Source organism: Falco peregrinus, chromosome 2, assembly GCF_023634155.1.
Source record: "Falco peregrinus isolate bFalPer1 chromosome 2, bFalPer1.pri, whole genome shotgun sequence".
NCBI lineage: Eukaryota > Metazoa > Chordata > Aves > Falconiformes > Falconidae > Falco > Falco peregrinus.
The window spans coordinates 4449323-4471876 of NC_073722.1; the positions used below are offsets into that span (position 1 = coordinate 4449323).

General features: G+C 48.3%; 1 protein-coding gene and 1 long non-coding RNA gene across 8 annotated transcripts in view; one reads left to right on the forward strand and one right to left on the reverse strand.

Moving 5' to 3' along the window:
- Positions 1 to 1446: 1446 nt before the first annotated feature.
- LOC129783820 (uncharacterized) lies at positions 1447 to 5462 on the forward strand. The gene is made up of 2 exons (XR_008745782.1): positions 1447 to 2083; positions 2670 to 5462. It is a non-coding gene; the product is annotated as an uncharacterized LOC129783820 (long non-coding RNA).
- The window catches only part of ENPP6 (ectonucleotide pyrophosphatase/phosphodiesterase 6), a 34030-nt gene continuing 14297 nt past the window's right edge, over positions 2822 to 22554 (reverse strand). The window contains exons 3-9 of one of the 7 annotated variants that reach the window (XM_055795780.1): positions 18869 to 18980; positions 14308 to 14449; positions 13112 to 13291; positions 10619 to 10756; positions 6560 to 6683; positions 5488 to 5727; positions 2822 to 2910 (exon numbers count right to left, since the gene is read on the reverse strand). In XM_055795780.1, coding sequence (XP_055651755.1) covers positions 5504 to 5727; positions 6560 to 6683; positions 10619 to 10756; positions 13112 to 13291; positions 14308 to 14449; positions 18869 to 18980 — 920 coding nt within the window. In that variant the 3' untranslated portion in view covers positions 2822 to 2910; positions 5488 to 5503. The other 6 variants (XM_055795782.1, XM_055795779.1, XM_055795781.1 and 3 more) reach the window with 6 other exon arrangements.

The following is a 22554-nucleotide window of genomic DNA, read 5'->3' on the forward strand; positions in this document are numbered from 1 at the left end:
GCGGGAGGAGGAACCAGCCACAGTAAAGGGTCACAGAAAGGGAATTAGCGGGAGAAAGAGGGGAAAACGGCAAATGAGAAACACAGAAGGAAAGAAAAGTCCCAAATCTTACTTTGCTCGCTACAACCCTAAAGCCTAAAACATACCGAGCACTTCCACCCCAGCCCTGCCTGCTTAAATCGCGTCCCCCCCCCCCCTTGGTGTTGGAGGTTTTTTTCGTTTGTTTTGGGGTTTTTTTTTGGTTTTTTGTTTTGTTTTTTTTTGTGGTGGTGGTGGTTTTGTATTTGCGGGAGGGCTGCGTCTTTCTGCCCTCAGTGCCCCGAGGTGGCCGGCGGTGGCGGGCCAGCCCGCAGGCCCCAGCTGCCTGCGCCGCGCCGGGCGGCCCGCAGGGGGCGCTGCCGGGCCGGGCCCGCAGGGTGCCCGCGGCAGCCCCCAGCTCCGCCCGCCCGCGGGGTCCGCTCCGCAGCCCCGGCCGGCCCCGGGACCCTGCGCCCGCCGCAGCCGCCGCCGCGGGCACGCTCCAGCGGGGCCCGGGGGCAGCGTGCGGGCTTCCAGGCGCCGCGGGGCCTTTCCCCGGCGAGCGGCGGGCTGAGCCCCCGGCGGGCCGGCAGGGCCGGCTCCGTTCCTTCAGGCAGCGCTCCGCTGGCTGGGGTCTTCCGCGCCGCGGCCGGGGGTTGCCTGCGGGCTCGGGGGTGGCGCTTCCCGGGCGGCCGGGAAAGCGGCGGGAGCCGCGGGGAAGGCGGTCCCGGGCAGCCGCGGGGCGGGGAGCGGGGGGAGCGGGGCAGGGGGAGCGGGGGGGGAGCGGGGGCAGTGGGGCAGGGGGGAGCGGGGCAGGGGGAGCAGGGCAGGGGGGGCAGGGGGAGCAGGGCAGGGGGGCAGGGGGGCAGTGGGGCAGGGGGAGCGGGGCAGGGGGAGCAGGGGGAGCAGGGCAGGGGGAGCAGGGCAGGGGGGGCAGGGGGGCAGTGGGGCAGGGGGAGCGGGGCAGGGGGAGCGGGGCAGGGGGAGCGGGGGCAGTGGGGCAGGGGGAGCGGGGCAGGGGGAGCAGGGCAGGGGGAGCAGGGCAGGGGGGCAGGGCAGGGGGGCAGGGGGAGCAGGGCAGGGGGAGCGGGGCAGGGGGAGCAGGGCAGGGGGAGCAGGGCAGGGGAGCAGGGGGAGCAGGGCAGGGGGGCAGGGGGAGCAGGGCAGGGGGGCAGGGGGAGCAGGGCAGGGGGAGCAGGGCAGGGGGAGCAGGGCAGGGGGAGCAGGGCAGGGGGGCAGGGGGAGCAGGGCAGGGGGAGCAGGGCAGGGGGAGCAGGGCAGGGGGAGCAGGGCAGGGGGGCAGGGGGGAGCGGGGCAGGGGGAGCGGGGCAGGGGGAGCGGGGCAGGGGGAGCAGGGCAGGGGGAGCGGGGCAGGGGGGGCAGGGGGAGCGGGGCAGGGGGAGCGGGGCAGGGGGGCAGGGGGAGCGGGGCAGGCCTGCTGGCAGCTCGCCGGGAATTTCGGGCGCCATCGGGCGGGTAGCTGACGGACACGGTGTCGTTGGGACAGACGCGCCAGATCTGGGTAACGCTGCACCGGTTCGCCGGTCCGTAGAGAATTAGTACTTTTTCAGGACACCCTGCACAGCTGTACAGATGTGTGTGGCGCTTGGCAGCTGCAGCGCCCGGGCGGCGGGGGGGCTGGGACGGTTCTGTGTCCCAGCGCTCCGCAATAACCTTCCCTTAATGCCCGTGTGCTCCTGTGCCCGCACGGAAAACGTTTCTCGGTGCAGGGAAAGCCGCCTGTCAAACCTGCCATTGCAGGCTCCTCGTGCCCAACAGGCGGGTATCAAACTTCTCCCTTTACTGGGCCATGCTTTCTTAAAAAATTCCCACTGGATTTGCAGCTGCCTGCCCTCTCTGCCGCAGCCCTACAGGGAAAAGGAGAAGGGGGAAATGTTACCTGGAGTTTTCCCAATGCCTTTTACTTCCCAGTGCCTGGAGCATCTTCAGTCTGCATCCCACCCACCCCCAGGTGTGGATTTACCATCTGGCAGATGCTCTGACTTCCACTGAGAGCTGGAAGCCCAGGAAGGCGGCCAGCGCCGAGGGTTGGGAGCCCAGGAAGGTGACTGAACCAAGGCACTCGTGCAGGGCTCTGGCCACTGTCTGGGCCACTGGGAGAGTGTCCCCATGGGGGGGAGGTGGGCTGCATCCTGAGGGATGCTGGAGGGCTTGTCTGGCAGGCCCTCGCCTGTGATGCCATTTACGCGGCTGCCAAGTTCATGGATAAAAAAAAAAGGCTCGGCTTATTTAGCTGGGAAATTGCCAGTTAGCACTGCTACGGGGAGCTGACAGGGACAGATTCCTGCGCTGTCCCCCTGTGGCCAGCCCCTCAGCACCCTCCAGCATGGGACCCATGTTCACGGGACACGAGGGGAGCAGCTCCGGGCAGAGCTCAGTGGTGCTGCCAGTTCAAAGGGAGTCTTGCTGTGAGTTCGAGGACTCATCGGTATACCTGCCCTGCTCCTCCTCTGTCACCCCTCCCTGCCCCTGTGGTCAGTTAATGTAAGAAAACCAAGATAAATCGCACCGACTTGGTCTGGAGACTTATTTCAGTAAAATCGGTCTCTTGTACGAACATTGTTGGTTTGGGGAACTTCAAGCAGGATTAGGGTCCCTTGCCCTTGAGCCCCTTGGTGTTGGTTTTCCAGGTCTCGTTGCCATTTGCCTCATCCAGTGCTGGGAAGTGGGATGTACGACGAGGCCTCCGGAAAGCCTGAACCAACTGGACCCTGGTACCAGTGACAACGCACCTGACTTCTGTGCGAGCAGCTGATGTGATGGTAACGTGGTGGGCTTGGAGAAACAGGTCTGCAGAGAGCACCCAGGGCTCACCTCTCAGTGGAGCAAAATGGTCTGTCATATCCATTTGCTAGTGTGAATTACATGCCCCTGGACGGATGTTCAGAAGGTTAAATACTGAGATACATCTGGAAAAAAGGACTATGTATACAAGCTACGGTATCTCGTGTGATGTATTTAATGTCCCTAATTTACATGCTGACAACTTTGCCATTTCTAAACAATGTTATCATTCATCTTTCTGATGATTAATCAGCACAAGCTTCAAACACTGTTTATCACACTTTGATGCAGCAATCAAACAAGAAAGGCAAGGTGTTACAGGGGTGGTGGCGTTTTTTTCCAAAAATCTTACAGTATTTACAAAAAGATGCATATGTTTTTTCTAACACCATTCTTAGAATTATTCACTCATTCACAATCATTGTATAAAAACATCATTCAGAAACAGGTTTTAAAATACACCCACCTCCTTTGCATAGTATACAGAAAAATAGGCAATTCAAGACACTTAATTTTTGAATGAGAATGTGAACTGATTCAAAGGTGCAACACTTCTGAGGAAGAAGGATGCACTTCTCAAAAAATAATCAGCTGTGGTTCTCCTGAAGCTAATGAGCTTCTTGTAGGTCTGCCATCAAATTCCCCTTTTACAGATCAAGTAATTTTTGCAGTGTACTGCCATACACACGATGCTTGCATTAAGGTCAAACAAATCACACTTCAGTTAGATTTACTCTGTAGTATTTGCATCTGGACACTGACAAAAATGAGTTACACAAAGTACTCACAAGGATCAACGTTTCTTTCATGTATCATGGCCCATCCTTGGAACAACTCAATGGACCTGATTTGATATTTCCAATTTCTGCTTGTATAATTGAGAAGCTGAATATACCCTTATACTTGTAGTATCTTTTCTTCTGTAAAAGGACCTTGGGTTCTCTTCACTAAAAGTTCAAATGGCAGGCTGTGGCGGGATTATCAGGCACTGACTGTATCTATCCTGTTGATTTTCAAACAAAACTTGGTAATTTAGTCAGTTGGTTATCTTGTATGCTGATCTTTTTTTTTTTTTTTTGCTTTAAAAATGTGCTCCAGTGAATTCATTGAGCCTGGTCCATTAAAGAGCAACAGGGAACTCTGAACAATAGGTGCTTGTTTTACAGCTACTGCAAATGCTTTGAAAGCACTAAATTGCCTTTTATACTCAACAGTCTAATAACAAAGACTGATTTTCTCCCTTTTTTTCCCCAATTGATTTGATGGTTCACTTGAGCTTTAAAAACACATTACATAAATCTTTACGGCTATTACAAAAGTCTTTTGTCAAGTTTAATTTGGTGTTCAGTTGTGGGGTTTTTTTTCCATGGTATAATCATTCACCCTTAAATGCACTGTACCACCCATACCCAGATCGTGCTTGACTCTAGATCCATAGGAATACAAAGTCCTAGAGGTTTGTTTTGCATGGGGAGGGACCTAAATCCTTCCAAAAGCAGTTTGTCACTGAAAGCTCCTGGTTCAGAGCTATATCAGAAAAAGCGCGGAGCACTCCCAGAGGCACCTCTGACAACAGCTCTACTCTCTCCTGCTATTTCAACTTTACTGTTACAACCTGGACTTAATAGCCCGTGGTGGAAGTACCGGCTGGGATTGACTGAGAGGGTGGGAGATCCATCAGTGCAGACCTCTGCCCTGCTGCAGAAGAAAGGGAAACGTGCTGCTCAACCGGGCAGAGCAAGAGCTGGTAGAAAAGCAGTAAGTGCTGAAAAACCTTCAGAAATGCAATTAGGCACAAAACCCCCAAAACCTGAGCAGGTGAAATTATCGTCACCAGTAAAAGCAGAGAGGCTGTTAAATGCCAGGCAGGCTTCCTCATCCTACTTTCTCCTGACCCCTTTGAGTCCAGATGCCTTTTCACTTTCCTCCTGCTTCTGAAGTGGAGGGTTTCTATTGCTCTCCCCGTCCCCAGCCCTCCCCATCCCGAGCTGTGGTCTGCGAGGAGAGCCTGGCCCTCGAGGTGTGCAGGGCCAGGGCTTGCTTTGGGGAAGGTGAAGAAGGAAAGGCTGGGAGCAGTAGGATGCTCTCCCACCAATCCACCCCTCTCTGCAATTATCATCGCTCGGCTCTTTGAAGACCAGGTCGGTACAACCAGGGTTTGGCTGGCACTGTAAGGAGAAGGTGGGGGGCTCTGCTGGTGATGGAGGCGGAGATGAAGGAGTGACTCAGAAAGAACCCAGTTAAATGCATAGAGGTCCATCTCCACCCCTGAGCTTCTCAATACTGGGAGCCAGAGTGAGCTTCTCAGTCAGGGATGCTGCGGTAAGATGCGTTTGATGCTCAGAGATTCCCCACATGCACCCAACCAGAAGATGCTGCAGCTAGCCGTCTGGGATTCCGCTCTCATTGCCAGTGCCGTAAATCTGGAGTTGTGACACTGACTTTCCTGGCTGTGTTTGGACCAGCACAAAACCTGGCTACATGCCATAACCGCTGTAAATGCAGGACGGGTCAGATTCACGCCTGGTGGAGCACGATGGAGGAGTGGGGGACAGCACTCTATTAATGAAGCTATTATTCAAATGAAGAACTTTTTTTTAAAAAAAAAAAAAGAATAAAAAAAGAAAAAAAAAAGAGAAGGATGGAGATGCTGGTAACACTGACCGATATTGTTCGGGGATCAGAGTGAGGAGATCTGCTCGGCGAGCAGGCAGAGCAAAGCTAGCGCCAGGGCGCAGCTGCTGCGCGGGGGGAGCGGTGCCAAGGGGGCCGTGTTTCGGAGCATGCACTCCACCCTGGACCAGGAGCCATTGTTGGGCAGTGCCTGTACTCCTGCCAGGCTGCACATGATGTTGTAAACATCCACGGATCTGATGGGAGGCGCTCGGAAGTTGGAGCGGAAATCTGCGGGGAAAAAAGGCCAAAGAGAGGAGCTGGCATCGTATGGCTTGGGGGTCCTCTCCTGAAACACGGGGTGCTGCAGGGCAAGGGCTCCTCTGCCTTTCCCGGGACTTACCCGGCAGGCTGGGATGTGGCAGGCTATACAACTTACAACACAGCTTAACAAAACCATTTTAAACATTTTGAGTCACGATTTTTACTTCTAGTTCCATTTTGTTCTAAAAACTAAAAAAGATACAAGATTATTCAGCACAGGAGCTACTTTCTGGTGTGTACTTGGTAGATTTAATAGACCGAGATAATTGTATTGCCCGTTCTGCTTTGCTTTTGCTCCCGTCCGCAGCTGCGACCCGGTGCTCAGCAGTATGTAAGGAGTCTGAGGAAGTGGAAAGCAGGGGCTTTGTGCCTGCCCATCGGACAGGTGGGTGAGGTACACTGCAACCTTCCCCAAAAAAGTGCTCTGCGTTGGTGAGTCCGAACCCACCAAAAAAAAAAAAAAGAAGAATTCCTGTGTTTCCAATAGAATTCAAAATTCAGGCCAAAATTCACAAAAACAGGGCAAAGGGATAGAGTTACTGAGCTGGGGTGTCGAAGAGGGGCTGATCAAATGCCTCCACATCTCTCCACCCTGTTTCTCCAGCTATAAAACGGATACAGAGCTAGACACCTTCCCAGCATCCAGACATAGTGAGGAAATGCTGCCAGCTATTTGAAACTGCTGGGTGTCGCAGCGTGCCACATCAGGGTCCTGACGTGCCAAGGACTACAGGGATGCTGGGGCAGGGGGCCATGAGGCTGCGGGGCTAGCAGGACACCAGGGATGATGGCACCGTACCTGGCCCGTACGCAAGGAAGAAGCCTCTCATGTCCATGAGCTCGTTGTCGTAGCCGTGCCAGCCGTTCTGCCAGGCCTCCTTCTTCCCCGTCCCGTTCTCCCAGAAGGGCAGCTTGTCCCTGCTCTGGGCGACAACAGCAGAGCGCGGTTAGTGCCTGCCTGCTGGGGTGTGCGCGGGGTACCACGGGGTGCCGTGGGGTGCCACGCTGTGCTCCATGTGTTGCACCACCCCACCATGCCCCTGCACCACGCTGCACAGGGGCTCAGCACCAGGAGGGGCGGCTCCCAGCTCTGCCTTCTCAGCGAGCAGCCCAGCTGAGTGGGGAGGGCAACTTTCTGCCTCTCACTCATCTCAATTTATGCCGTGAGCACAAAGTTTCACAGCCGTATGTGACATGTGTGAGCAAGCTGGTGTCCCTCTCCTGCTGCATGCTCCCTCACCCAGCACCACGCGCTCCGGTGGATTTGATGGGGTGGTGTTCTGCCCAACGTGCCACTGGCACCACAGAAAAAGCCAGTTTTTCTCCATTTGACTCATTAGCCTCAACAATACAAGTATCACCCCTACTGTACACTTTCTAATCATTATTTCTTCTCCCTGCTTGTTTTAGTATTAGAGCAATGAGGTTCCTCCCAGGGAACACAGGCCCGGACCTCAGATGGTCCCCCTCTTCCTCTCCCTGCTGAGCGGATCAATGCTTTAATAATCTGTCGTCGTAATTCTTGTTCTTCCTCACCCATATTGCACTTAAGTCATACTTTTAAATTCCTTCCTTCCTTTCTCCTGCTTCCTGTTAACAGCTGTTAGCAGACTGCCTACAGCAGTGCCGTATCCTGGCCTCCTCAGGAGCAGTGGTCAAAATGCAGAACCAACCCTCTCCATGAGTCTGTCTTTCCTGTGCTCCCGAGGGATGGCAGCAGCCATGACACTCCAGATAGCCCCAAAACTATAGCAGGAATTTCACTTAGGCGATGAAGAACATCAGCTGACAGTTCTTTAGACCCCTGGCATTAATTTCTCCAATGGTTACAGAGAAGGAGCTTCAGTTCCCTGAAGCAGCCAGGTCTGGTCTTCACACTCTGTCACAGGAGCACAGAAGATGCTCCAACAGTCTCCCACATTCCCACCCTGGGCGAGTGGTGCTCTGCAGATGGTGAAGCAGATTGACTGAGGATCCCTTTCCTTTTACAAACTTTTTTTTGGTCTGATATTTGTTTTCCTCCTCTGCCCAAGAATAAAACTGACTGTGTGCAGGAAGACTGCAGACAGCAATGATTATGGCTGTGAGGTGCAGCTCTTCCAACTGCTTTCCAGGGGAACCCCTGGAGTATCCCTGGCGCTTGTTTGTATGTCACAGTCAGCAGACGTACCAGATAATTAAACAATTTCAGTTGACAAATTAAATCTCTTTCCTTGCCCCGTCTATTTTACCGACGGCTCAGAGCAAGCCAAGGAGAAAACCGACTCCTTCCCCTCCTGCTAGCACAGCACCTCCTTACGCGGTGGCTCCGCTTCTTGTGCTCCCTGGAGAGGAATCGCCACTGGGCTGCTCACCGCTAGGCAACATGGACAGCACCTCTCAGCATCAGCTCCAGACAAGCCAAGTCACATCTCATTTGTGGCGTTCCTTTGGCAGTACCATGACACTGCCAAAGCTACACCCCTCCACCGTCCCGTCAGATGCCGTGGGCTCGGCTGCTTTCTCAGGACTGTCAAAGGCGGTGTGCCCTTCCATCACCCACCCAGACACAGGAGACACCTACTCACAGCTAGACCTGCAGTCAAAGGCAGAGTCATTTCCATTCTTTTTGCCATTAGTTGGGTCACAAAACGTACTTCTTTCTTTCACAACTGCAGCTGAAGTCAGAGCTGGTGAAACTGAGCCGTCAACAGCGGTAGCTTGAGGGAAAGAGCTGAGCGAGCACTTCAGCATCGCTCTCCTAGAGCACCAGGTGCTGCCTGACAGCAAACCCCACCAAGCCTTGGGGCTCCTCGGGGGCCAGGCCACCAGCAGCGTGCCGAGGTGCCTGCTGTGGCAAGCCCAGACGGGACAGAGGTCTCGACCCACACGTTTCATGCTTAGCCTAAGCTTGGGCTAGGGCTGCTCCTCAGAGATGAAACGGGCGTGCCTGGGACTGCTGGCGATGCGCTTTTCCCTGCATGTTCATGGTTAGGAGCCGTAGAGCGGTTGTTCACTAGAACTTGGGAAAGCACACCGTGAAGGGTACAGGGTGAGCATGCAGCCCGGAGAGGGGCTGAGGCCATTGTGGCACGCAGGAGAGAAGCTGGGGGCAATCCTGCTCAGAGGATGGGGACCACTCGCCCACGTGGAGGGAACAAAGGTACCGGTAGCAAGACGGAGGTGCGTGAAATCCCTCCTCATCCTGTGTTAACTGAAATGTGGACAGGCTTTTCGTCCTATGCTCCTTACTGGGACCGCCCCCCCTCCCCCCAACTTTCCAGTTATATCCCCTTTGTCTCTCCAAAAAAAGGAAAAAAAAAAAAAAGAAAAAAATCCCCTTTTTCAAACAGCCAAGAGAGAGTTAAAACACCCCATGAGCATGACAGGGAAGAGCCGAACGTCCTCTCTTCGGTGGTTTGGGCAGGAAGTATAATAGAAGGCTCAATTATTGCTTTAAAAGTATGACAGGAAACTTTCATTTTCACATCCCATTCACAGATAATGAAAATGTACCAAGGAGAAGGAAAATCTGACAGCATTAATGAGAGGACATTCTTGAAAATCAGAAACAATGGGAAGGAATGGGCAGAGAGACAGAAATAATTACCATAGCAGCAGTGTTTGCTGCACTGTTATTAAGGTTTGTCAGCATTTCAATGACTTTTTTTAAAGTGCATTTTTTTTTACAGAGTATGTAAAAATGTTCTGTGTTGAACTTTTGTACCGAAGAATTTAGTTGTAATTTTTTAAAATCATTTTGCCAAAAATGTTTCAGATTCCTACTTTACATGTCTGAATCTTGACTCTGGCTTTCTTTTTTCTTCTTTTTTTTTTTTTTTCCAACCACCAATGTGGTGCTTACCCATCTGCATTCAAAAGCACACTTTTTTTTCTAGAAGTGCGTTTGTATTCAGCTGTAGACACGATTACCCTAAAGTCAGGTTGGCCAGTGAGAAATGTGGTGGTGTGGACCGTCTCGAGCAAAGCCTGGCGAGCAGTAGCTCTGAGGGTCATGGAAGAAGATGCTCAGCTGAGTTAGTTGCAATAATCTGCAAGGCAATGGTGGGCAATGACTACGCTGGGACACTGAAAAAAACCCAGGACTCCTGGGTTCTGTCCCCAACTTACTGATTTAACGTATGGCTTGGGGCAAATCACTTAGTACTGCCCCTCGGCTTACCCACTTAGAAGATACGTAAGTTGCCTCACCCTCTGAGCTGTGCAGTTAGGATCTGTAACGTGGAGATGCCCAGCAGCGATACAAGTACAAAACAATAAGAACAACAGTAATTTATAGCAACAAAAGATGCTGGTATGAAAAAAACCTCTCCGTGTGTTAGTCTAATCGATTCCCTGTGTAACAAGCTCCCAGATTTCAGCGCGTGCACTGGGCACCTCTGGGGTGAACCCCCAGCCTGACCCTGCTGAGACCGGAGGGCTCGGGAGAAACGGGGGGGGGGGGTGTTAGGACAGTCTGGTGGGTGGGAAGCTAGGCAGAAGGAAAACTTGCCACCACGTACCGCTGAAAGAAGGGACAGTAAGGCATTGACATTGAAATCTCTTTTTGTGTTTCAGACGGAGGTAGATGGGCAGGGGGCAGCGAAACAACTGGAGTGGGAAACAGAAAAACTCCTCCTGCTTTATGACAACACAGAAAAAAGAACCATCCACCATTTAACTCTGTCTACCTTCAGCGTAGCTGCCATGCCTTTAGGTTCTTTGCAGCACACAGCAATATTTCACATTGCTTTTGTAGTCAGCCCAAGTAAATGATGTAACACTTTAAGTCAATGCCTGGCATAGAATTGTACATTTTTCTGATCGTTTTCATATATAGCAGCTTTTCAAATTCATGTCCAATTCTTCTATACTTTACCTCTACTATGAACCATCCTTTCTCAGCCACGAGAGTTAGAGGAGACACAAATTTTCCTTTTTTGTAGAAAAACCTTTCTGGAATATCCTGTATGTTATAAACGTGCATGTGTTCCACAGCTTTCAATTTTTGATATATCTGCAAAGAAAACAAATGTTAGAGCACCATATGGCTGTAAAAAGCGTGTAGGCACCTATGGGTACATGGAAACACCTGAATTTGTAAAATGGCTAATCTCCTTTAATGGGTAATCATCAGCACATTCCAACTGGGACTCTGCCAGCCCAAAGATGACAGCAGTGCAAAACCTGCTCGTGTGGTTTAAGAGGTTCTGAAAACTTGGATCATAAACACACAGGAATGCATGAATTCATGTAGTGTATATATATATATATTTCCAATACACGCACTCAAAAATGTATGCGTGTCAGTACATCAACCTACAGAGACAGACCAGCAGAAACCCAGCCATCACAGGAGATGGTAAGCTAAGTGGTGAAAGATGCTCAAAGGCACCATGTGGACTGGGTACAGCTGCAGAAAAGGGATATTGCCTTTGGCCTCTGCCACTCATTCCCTCTTCGTGCTCTTGAGTGAACAATTGATGTCACCTCACCTGTGTTTCCTACACTTAAGCACTCAATCCCTATCAAAAGGATTGATAGTGCTTAGTTATCTGCTCCATAACGATGCTGTGAGGTTAATCAGCCAATGCCTGTGGCTTTGAAGCTGCACAAAACTGCACAAGTGGTTTATTAATATTAATCATACTGTCTGGAATATAATCACACGAATACAGTTAAACCCCAAATTATTCAGAAAAATACTTTAAATGATGAAAGAAGACGTTCATATGCCATAAAGAAAGCAGTTCTTGGAGTCCCCCGAGTGTATCTCGCTCTTTTGCTGAAATATAAATCATCTTCAAGAATAAACAGTTCAATTCTGCAAAGAGTGACAGTTTTTTCACTAGCCCTTTAGCTATGTCCCCCTTGCGTACATGTGCGCAAGAGATCTGAACTGACAGACAAGTCGCCGTAAGGACGGCACCAGGGTGTGATGGCCAGACCCTCCCACCGCGGCCGGGACTAGAGAGTGGTCCTGGTGTGTCACCAGTACATCTGGTGTCTCACCAGTACTTCTGGTGCTTCAGGATGGGCTAACTCTTAAATGTGATAACCACTACGTTCTGGTACGGTCTAGTTCGTAAACATAGCTTTTTAAAGTGAATGAAGAATAGAGGAATCTGGCTATCGGGAAACAGAAAATTAACTTTATTTCACTTTAAAAAGTAGCGCTCCAGTAAAAAAGTCCTAAAAAGAAATGAAGGATGAAAACAAAGCCATGGTGTGAGGCATTGCATGTTATTCTCCTTAGGGCTGTTAGGCTGTTTAATGAGAGAGAAGCATGTGCTTAAGACCTTTTTTTTGGATAAAACCCCGGGCCTGCGTGAAGTCACAGCGTATACTTGCCCTTGTTTCAAGGTCTGGCTTACAAAAATAGGGATCTCTGAGTTAAGGCTGAGGAGAGCATCCACAAACACTGCGATCCTCTGCCGGAACGTTGAGTGAATTGTTTGCACATGCTTCTAAGACAACTTCCAATTCTGGCACTAATTGGAAATGTTCACAAGATCACAGCTATGCAAGTCCCGGAGAGCCTGTTTGGGTGCAAAAAATCAGCAAATATTCTCTTCCCAAAAAATGGCACAACCTACACTATACTGTGGCTAAAATACAATATAGAAAACAAAATTATTCACCTGGAGCATGGACTGCCCGTTGTGTGCATCCACTATATATTCTGAGGACAAAATGACTCCTCACACACGGGTTTCTGGTTAAACTATAATGTACTAGTCTATTAGTTACAGATGCTGCATTTTCATTCTTTTCAAGTGGTTTCCAATTTTTTTTTCTGTATTGTTTTAATTTGTTCCTCAAAATCCTGCAGTTCTAGCCTCGGGCTTTTATGGTTGATTCAATCCAACATGCTTATTCATCAAAATTCTTCAAAGGAGAATATTGTACAAAAAGTTATTTTTTCCAATTCTGGTCTAATGGAGCTAATTCCTCAAACTTTATGGGAGTTTACCGGAATATGAACGCCTGACCTGCTCCAGATCATTTGAAAATCCCAGCTAGAGTGTCAGTAAATTGACTAATATATGTAAAATCCTAAAACTGGATTTTCAGCTCAATTATTTTAGCTATTTATCAAAAGCGTATAGCGGTGGAGTTTGAAAGCACATATCTGTGCCAAACAAAAATGAAAGTTCATGCTTTTTAATTTGCCTGGTGTGGCTTTCCTTCAGGAACCAGCATTACAAGAGTGTCACAGGATCCAAGTCTGACTCCCAGTGAGACCCTCAGGCTGATTTTTACACACAATTCTGAGAGCAGGATTTGGATGTTACGAGCAAACAAAAGGCACGATTGCCATAAAAACCCAAGGAAACACGAAACTGAGTAAATACGAATGTGCTGTACTTACCTCCGCGTGCTTCTCGGGAGCTGGCCAGAGGCTCACAACAGGACCTCGGTCCTTCAGTTGTATGGTATCGCTCATATTGATATGGTTTTTCAGCTCAATCACTTTGTCCGCCCAAGAGATGTCCGTCATCCCGTGATCAGAGAAGAGGAGGACGTTCACATCGTGCTGAAGGCCCTTGTTCTGTGGAGCAAGTGCATGACAACCATGATGGCCAGGTAAGAGCTTAGCACTGTCTGTGCCCATGGGAAGATTTGAATCCCCACTTGACCTCCACTGATTTTGTGGAATTTGGCCAGAAGAAGCATGGCCGCCAGTGCCCTCCGCTGTGCTTGGCCACCACCCGCAATGGTGGACATCCACTCTTACCTGCCGCACTGGAAGAGCCTGAGAGGTAAGAGAGATTTTCCAAAGCAAATCTATCCCCCTGCTAAATAACCAGATGCTACATCCCAGTCCCACAAACCAGTCATCACAGTTGGTCTTAGACAACCATCTCTATCCAACCGTTCTTCATCTGTGGGCCAAAACAGCTGGGGAAGAGCAACTTTCTCATGGTAGCACCTGTGGCAGGGGTGTTTCTCTCTTCCCCTCCCAAACACGAGCACCTAGCATTACAGCCTTTATAATTTAGTGAAATTGGAAATATATATTCCTCTCCTCACTGAAACACATAAAAACCTCCAACACGCATTTATCATGGTCAGAAACATTCACAGAATTGACATTTACCCAAAAGCTTGGTACCCTCTTTTTCTTGCTGCAAAATGATTTAGATCGTGTTTTTTAGAACAAAACTTGAAGTGCGGAGTTCTGAATGATGCTGCAGCAAACACTATGAAAGTTAATTGCCTGATTCCACAGACCTTAGGAAGGAAGTAGGTTTGATTCATTTGCCTACTATAAAGCCCAGCCGGCAACGCAAGTTATGAACAGAGCCGTATACGGGCTTACGGCACTACCGGTGTAATAATCCACTAGGAGGATTATAATGCCATTGATGAAAATAATAAAAATCAAGGGAATGGTGCCTTGATTTCCACGGGATCTCCATATCTGCCATTTCTCAGGAGATACAAGTTTACAGTCAATGCATCGAATTAACAGGCATTAAATAGGCTCCCAGCTGTGCCACGAAGACCAGTTGTAAACACCTTTTCCAACTGTACCCAGGAGCTGGGTTCTTGGAGACCACTCACCTTCATGAGGGTGATCATGTTGCTCAAGGCTTTGTCCACCTCCTTCAAAGCATTCTTGCGCTGCTGGGATGAAGGGCCATAGTGGTGGCCTTCCACGTCGATGCGCTCGTAGTACACCGCAGCCATCTCAGCGCTGCCGTTGCTGGAGGTGAGAGGGAGGGGAAGGAGTGAGAGGCTGACACACATGGAGACCTCCTGGTGGTTTTGCCCTCACCGGCACGTAGAGCCACAAAACCCCCTTTTCTGCTTCCAGCCCGTGCTTTCCTACCCGACGTCGCATGGCTGGGCTCACTATTCCCACCCAACATCACCCGAGTTGGCTTGAGACTCCCAGCTGAGATGCTTTTCCTTTAATGACAAAGAAAGACCCAGAAAAAATACTGAATTCTGCGCTGAATGTCCTTATTAAAAGGATTGTTGGAGTTAACAGTCAAATATCCTTTAATTAAAGTTTGATACTTCTGGCTTTCTCCCGTGTGAGGTCTTCCAAACCACTGAGGTCAATTCAGGACACATTCTTCCATGACCTTGCAGGACCCCAAGTGGTATGAATTGGGGTGAGATTTTAGATGGGGTTGTTGTTCAGGAATGTGACCAAAGGGACGCTAAGGTAATCCCAGTTGCACAAGTTTAGCTGATCACACATTTCTGCACTGAACGCCCTCAGACTAATTAGTGGGGATTGCGCATACAGCAGTCAGTCCTTAATTACATTTTCATCAACACTGTAAAGCTCCCTGAGAGCTGTCTGGTGGATAAAATGGCAAATCTATGCTCATGAAGTTCAACCCAGTCTTCTTCAACAGTACTTAACATATGACAGGGTGTGCCATCCGAAATACACGCCTGCATCCAGGTCAAGATCCCTACAAAAAGATCTTGTATGATGCCCTGGCAAGTCCAGCTCCTCTGATTAAAGACACCTAGGTAGCCAGGTATAATGAGCGAGATAGAAGAGAAAAAAGCAGAGTTGAGGGACTGAATGAATGAATTAGGGTCTGACATTTGCATTTGTAAGTTTGCTGAAGGCCTCAAAGGAGCAGTTCTGTAGGAAGGTGAAGGTCCCTGCTGTGGTGGGAATTTCTCCACCGCTGGCCCTGCAGAACAGTGTTCTTTCTCACTCACCATGATTTTGAAATCATTCAAATTAAGCAGCCCTTCCCTCCCCCCAGGTTTTTTTTAAGCATTCATTTTAAGCATTTCCATCTGTATTAGGCATAAATTATTTTCTGAAATTTAACCCTGTAATTTCTATATTGCATACGCATTCACTGAACCTGTTGGAACTGTTGCCTTCTGCTGCAGTGCCCGTATTAGCTACTTCAGACTGCTTTGTGTCTTCTCAACTGTAACTAAACGATCATTTCAATCAAGATAGAAGCTAGAAAAGCGAGTTATTGCATAAAAAAAGTCATCTTATGTAGGCTGTGGTGAGATTCATCAGTGAGGGCTCAGCACTGTAAGGATGGACGTTCAACTCCACACGTGACTTCAGTGGGACAAGCTCCAGTTACGCGCCGTGCTTAGGAGTTTGCAGGATTGAGTACAGCACATCCAGAGCTTGTGAGAATTTGACCTTGTTTCCATTCTTTGCCCGTTTTCCTAAGTAAGCCAGGCATCTCTGATCATGGCTTGCACGGGAGAAATAATCTTTCTGTGTGTTAGTCCTGTCTTCTCCCATCACCAGTAACTTTCAAAAGAAATGGCTAAGGAAAGCTGGATGGCATCAATGGTGATATCAAAAAGGCGGTTTATAGTTTATCGACACACTTCGCAAGTACCACGCAAACTTCATGGCACCTGTCCAGGAAGGCAGGTAGATTACAACAGCCCCTAAATTATAGTTGTGGAAAAGATATAAGGGAGGTTTTGGGTTTACTTGCCAAAAAAGGGTACTTGATTTAGTTATGAATATTTTTGGTCTAAATAATAAGTCTCAAAGCACCTGTTTGAAGAGACCGGAGAATGTTCCTGAAGGTTGGTTTCCTTTGGTTGCAAGAGGAGCTCAGTCTTGCATTCTTTTTTTTTTTTTTTTTTTTGCAATCAATGGGATTGCAAAAAAAATGGGGGGGAAAAAAAAGGGGGAGATTGCAATCAATGCTTCCTGATGAGTTTTGTACTCCTGCAGAGAACACTGATCAACCTTCCTGCAACCCTGGTGAAGCTAAGATGGGTCAGGATGATCCCATGCCCAAACTCAATTAACCCCTAGGCCACCATGCCACAATAAAGATCTTCCTCCCTCTGCCCTGAGGTCCCTGTAAGGTTTGCCGGCGGTGGGAGCAGAAGTGCAGTTCATTAACTACCTGCCATTAGGGTGACGAAGCAAGGCATCGCTCCAGGCGACGGGCTGCCCCTGCCACAGGCTGTTTTCCCACACATAGTGCCACCCTCGGCCTAATGGGCTTTTTCAATTAGCTGGGGTGTGGAAAGGAAACACACTGGATCTGCCAGCCTTTGAACAGCTTCCAGAGTCAGAAACCCTTGCAAATGATGTAGTCGACAATAAAACACCAGTCAAGACTCTTCTACCCAGAGATGCTAACTCCTGCTAACTAAATACGCCCGCAACCAAGGCGGTTCAGAGGCTTTACTTCTTACAGGCTGGCCCAGCAGCCCTGAAAATTGTTTGCCAAATTTTAAAGGACTAAACAAAGAGGATGAATGACAGAAAGGATAAGGAAAACCTACCTGATTTTTCATCTGTTCATTCCCTACCCTCCTCTCTTATTGTAAGTCTGTGTACTACTTACTCTTATTGTAAGTCCCTGCAATATTTACAGCCACCGTTGATGATTAATTTTATCGAGAATTATTCTTTTTTTCCTCTTTCCTGCCTTGCTGCAGACAGGGCACTTAGTTTAAGAAAAGAAACCCAGGCAGAAATTCGAGAGGAAAGGTGTGTAAACAGGCACCAGAGAGTGGACCTCCCACAGCTCCAGGACCATCTGTAGGATCTGGGCTCTTCAGCAGGCTGTTGTTGATGTTTATGGCAGACATCACAGTGGCAGGGATTTGCTCTTTTGCTGAAATCACCAGCTTTTGCCGATTTGCAAGCTGCACCACCAACACTGGTGTGTTCCTGCCCTTCTTCTTTTCCACCAAAGGCAGCAGCCAGCAACCTTGTGACTCGGGACGAAGTAGCTGTTGAAATGTTTTCAATGGGTTCCAGCTACCCAAAAGAGCAGCTTGAAGAGCTGGAGCTTTTCACCGTTTTGCCTCGCTTTTAATCATGTTCACAATGACAAAGCTGCAAATCGTCCTGAGCAGCCTTACGCGCTTGCTTCATAGAAACCAGGCAGGCAGCTTCAAGCATATCTTAATCCATTCCCAGCTGACACCTCACCAAAAATCTTTCAACGGTAATTATGGATTTCCACCTGAAGTCAGAGCTGGTGCCTGTATTCAGTTTTCCATTCCCTTTGTTATTCACTGAATTAAACGTGTTGCAGAGGCTCCAGAAAGCCTCCTACGGCACATACGACCTCCTCATGTCACATGCAGATAACTTTCTTAAAATCTAAGCTAAATCATTTCAGGATCCAATGTCTCACATGTTCTGAGACAGCTTCTTTCTAAGCCCCACGCTGTAAACAGCGCTGTGATTCGTGAGCATCTGTGCAGCAGGACCCAGTGTGCAGCAGGGAGCAACATCTCCAGCAGCGCTCTCATCATTTTGGACCCTTTATTTCAAGAACAATCAACACTCAGCATCTGAACACAAAACTTTTCAGATTCCAATCACTATGGCAGTTCACAAGTAGTAAAGTAGAAGTATATCCTAGGATTGGATAAATTATGGAACCAACAAGGTTTTAAAAGAGGAAGCTTAGTTACAGCCGAGGTAAGGCAAGTGGCAGTGCAATCTTCTCTGATTTTACAACCTGTGTGGAGTTGTCCCTTGTTAATGTTTGGATAAGCGATGGTGGAACTTGAAAGCTGTGTGTGGAGCATATAAAAAAAGCATATTTTTCCTAGGAGGTGTTTGAGAGAGAGATTCCCATCATTCCCACCAGGTGGGCTAGCTGATCATTTTGGGTTCTTTCCAGCTGAACTATTCTATTCTATTCTGTTCTGTTCTCATATTTGCACAAAATGAATGCCTGCTCCAAAATCACTGTGCCTGACGTGTTCTAAAATGCAGGAGGAGCCAAAACATTGTTCTCATAAACAAGTGAGGGGAGCTGAATTTCAGAATTTCCGAATTTCCAGGAGTTCTCTCTAAATCCAAGCATTATGAAGCCTGCTCTTGCATGTCAATGAACAGATACTCAGGGACTTACAGCTGTTTGAAACAGCAAATTAAAAATAGGAAGTCAGGATGTCTCTCCTCCCTGTTGTAGCCTACTCATGAAAAAAGGAGCACATCTTTCCCTCCCATCTTAATGAAAAGGGAATATTTCTGTTATGGTGACATTCCTATGACAGGTAGTCTTGGTCCCCATCCTCCTGCCTGGGAGCCGATCCTGAAAACCTTCCCTCGAGCAAGGTTGGTAGTAAACACAAATACTCGTGCTCCAGTGTGGGGGAAGCCCCACAGTGCAGAAGCCCAGTGACCTACCGCAGCGACTCGAGAGCATCACTGATGGCATCTGCGAAGTTCCTGTCTGTCGGGACGCTGAAGTACTCGCGGCAGTAACTTGGTCTGACACCGAGGATTTCCACCTCGCAACCTACGAGCGAAAAATGCGGTGAGCTTGGCCATTTCACCCTGATCACAGAGCCCACACCATGGGAGCCAAGTTCAGGTGTGTAAATTCCCTGTGGCGTTGCTTACCTTACACCTTCCCTGCAGGAAACCTTGCGGTTGGGAAGGGAAAAGGGGGGAGAGGTTGGTTTGACGAGTGCTTGTAGCAAACTGTACATTGGATGCTTTTATTTCTCCCTCTAAAGGGAAGGTCTCTGTGTGACCTTCCCACAATAAAACTTGATTCCCTCGTGGCAGATGGTTTCCACCTAAATCGCTAGCTCGTTTTCATTTTAAGTACTGCGGCCACATAGCCTCATTTCCAGGCTTCCAGCATAATAGATTTAGATAGCGTTTCCTGAAAGTTCAGCATATACTTTCCAGTCAGACACACTGTATCTTATGGTGTAATATCCTCTATAAACTGTGTTTTATTATGTGATACTGGCACTCCGCTATTAAATCTGTTTCCCAGGAGGTCTTATTAAAACAGTATAAACCAATTAAGTGTCTGGTAACTTGCAGCCTTCCTTGCAAAATACAGTCTGTTTTGTGGCCCAGAAATTTATGGCAACAAATCCTACAGGAGAACATGGCCCTGAACACACAAAAACATGTTTTTGTGAGATTTTTTTTTTGCCCTTTTGCTCTCTGGTTACTATGCTGCTGAATAACATAAATATTTAAAAGAAGTGTGCTTTCAGAAACACTGGATCCATGCAAATTATCTCTCGATAGCCCCAGAGTCCTCCTATCGCCGTTAGGCATTTTCTGGTATAGTCCTGGGGCACAAAGGAAAGCAAAAAATAAAAATAAAAAATAAATGCTATTTTGCAAAATGGTCTCTGCACACAGCAACACAGTCAGGTCAAAAAGGCAGCTCCAAGCCACAGCCTGGATCTACCTGGATTTGTGTCCCTTCACTCCTCCTTTGGGGTGAAAGGAACCGGCATTAAGGACGGCTTTAAGTCTACTCATTACTTGGGGGGGGGAAGAAGGTTGCACAGGAATTGTAAGTACAGAGAGGGCACTAGAGCAAGCGGAGCTACTTTCAGAGATGCTTTACAGTGGTTTGCTTACTGGGAGGCTGCATGAGGAGAATTTGTCAGTGTCTTGAATCTCAGCCCGCAGGAACTCGCATCGCTGAGGTGCAGCATGGGGATGCAGGGAAAGGCACACCGCCTGCGGGCTAAGCTGGCTAAGAGACTTCTGATTGTGACTTCTCAGGAATACCAGGAAAGGTTAGGAAAATGTTTGGTATTTGAGCTTAGGAAATCTTTAAAAATCTTCACTGATTTGCAGAAAGCCAGCTAAGTCAGAAGGAGGTTACCCTTCCCAAAAAAGAGCCCTAGCACAGATGACAGACTCAGTCTCTTCACCCAGTCGTCCACGGTAGCGGCTCGCAGGTCTCCACATGGTGTGTGTGTTTCAAGGGGACCTCATCTATTATGATTAATCGTTTGTAGGAATTGATTATTTGCAATAATAAACAGAAAATTTAGTCACCTCTTTTACTTTTCTGTAAAAAAACCCAAAACATTTACATCGTTTTGAACCTCTATCCAATATTTGGTTTTACAAAAATTGTGGGAGTGTGTGATGGTGCCCACTTTTCCCCTGTTGCCCCAAACTTACCTCCCCTTTCTGCGCGGAGGTACTTCAGTGTTTATCTTCACAAGAACTGACTCTCCATACTGTCCCACAGTAAAACTTCTATACATCTCTACACGGCCCCTTGGAGAAATTATGTTGCGCAACAGAGACAGGTCCCAGCCACTGCCTAACCAAATCATCAAACCCCCTATTCCGTGCATGACCTGAAGCCATCCCCAGGATGCAGGAGCTCCTGCCCCCTGCCCTGAGGACATGCAGCTTCAGCCTTTTTTTTGCATGATACCCAGGGTGCTACCAGCAGCAAAACGTGGGCTTTCGGCTACCTGGGATGCTAGAGGCAACGCAACGGTCCTCCGTGGGCTTTACTAGTATTTCAGGACTGAACTGAAACTTCAGAACCAATTTCTCCTCTGACACTTGAGTCTGGGAAAAGATTGGCTCCAAAGCCAGGTAAGAAGTTAAGGACACATTTGGAAATGCGTTGGAAATGCCTAGTATTTTAGTTTAGGTGGGTGACTGCTCATAGCCAATGATGAATATGATCACTTTGCCTCTTTTTTCCTCTTCAGATACTGACATCAAATTATAATTTTCCCAGGTAACGTTCCTCAGAGTTACTCACGAGATCATTTTAACTGGAAGCATTAAGCTCTTGGGGATCTGGGATCTTTTAGTTGCTGAGTATCTTCGCTATTTCTAGATTGTCAAGTGATGAGCATGACATAAAAGACAGCAGCAATCAGAAATCATTTTGGCCACTAAATCAGAAATCATTTTGGCCACTAAATACATTGGTCTTCAAGTATGCAGTTCATTGGCAGTGACCCTGAAAATTCAGGCTGCTTAGATACTAAGGGTTTCCTTTTTCTTCTTTTTTTTTTTTTAGCCCCTGTGATGAACTGGCCTTAAAATCAAATTTTTGATGTTAAGGCTTATTGCAATTCCATAATACTGGCCATGAAGACCCTTTAATATTTAAATTTCATTTTGGTAGAGGTCAGGATGGTAAATTTTCTCAGTTAAATATTACAGGACAGGAAATTTGAAAAGATTTGGAGCCAAAGAGAATGTTAGGTTTTTCTTGGTTAAACTACAAATAGATGAGCTGTATTTACTAACACGTGATGTTGGATACCTTTCTGCAGAGTTCTGTATGACGCTAAACCTTTACTTAAAAACCTGAACTACTGGAGCAGGGACAAGGACATCTTTCACAGTTATATATAGGCTCCTCTTTATCTATCTGACACGGAGACCAGAACCTCTGCCAGCTTTAGTTACATTTCTAAACATTGATTTCACAGTCGGACACTTTGTCATAACAGAAGGTTTTGAAAACTGTCTAGACTAGCTCCACGGTCTGGTAAATGTTGTCTTTAAATGGCAAAAAGTTGTGTTTAAGCATCTTTTTTTCCCCCCTTTCTCTCATTTCAGTGTTTAGAAAAGATGTCATTGTATTTCAGCTGCCGCAGCCAGAACATGGAGGAGTCTGAGGGTCTGGGGTGACATCGCCCACCAGGCGGAGCGTGAGGAGCACCAGCAAGCTTTGATGTTGGTCGTACCACCGGGATGCACTCATCTTCCTCTGGGGCTTCTCCACCCGCTGGAGCAGCAGAGCTTCGGACAGGCAACCTGGGTGTGAGGCCACGCGTTTATTTCACCCCACGTACGGCATTAGCTGTTGTGTTTTACTTAGCAATCAGTCAGAGGATACGTGACTTTTTCCCCAGGAACGCCTTCAAGAGCAGAAACTGCCTAATGAATACCGTGAAGAAAGAAGAAGAATGTCCCTACAAGCCAAGTGCTTCTATTTTAGCAGAAGCGGTGGTTGGGACCCCTGGCATGGTGGCATTTTGGTTCTTCTGCCTCTAGAGGCAAGAGAACCCAGATGAACTCTGCCCATGAGTTGTCTTTGCTGCGTCTAAGTTGGGCTCACAGATAAAGCT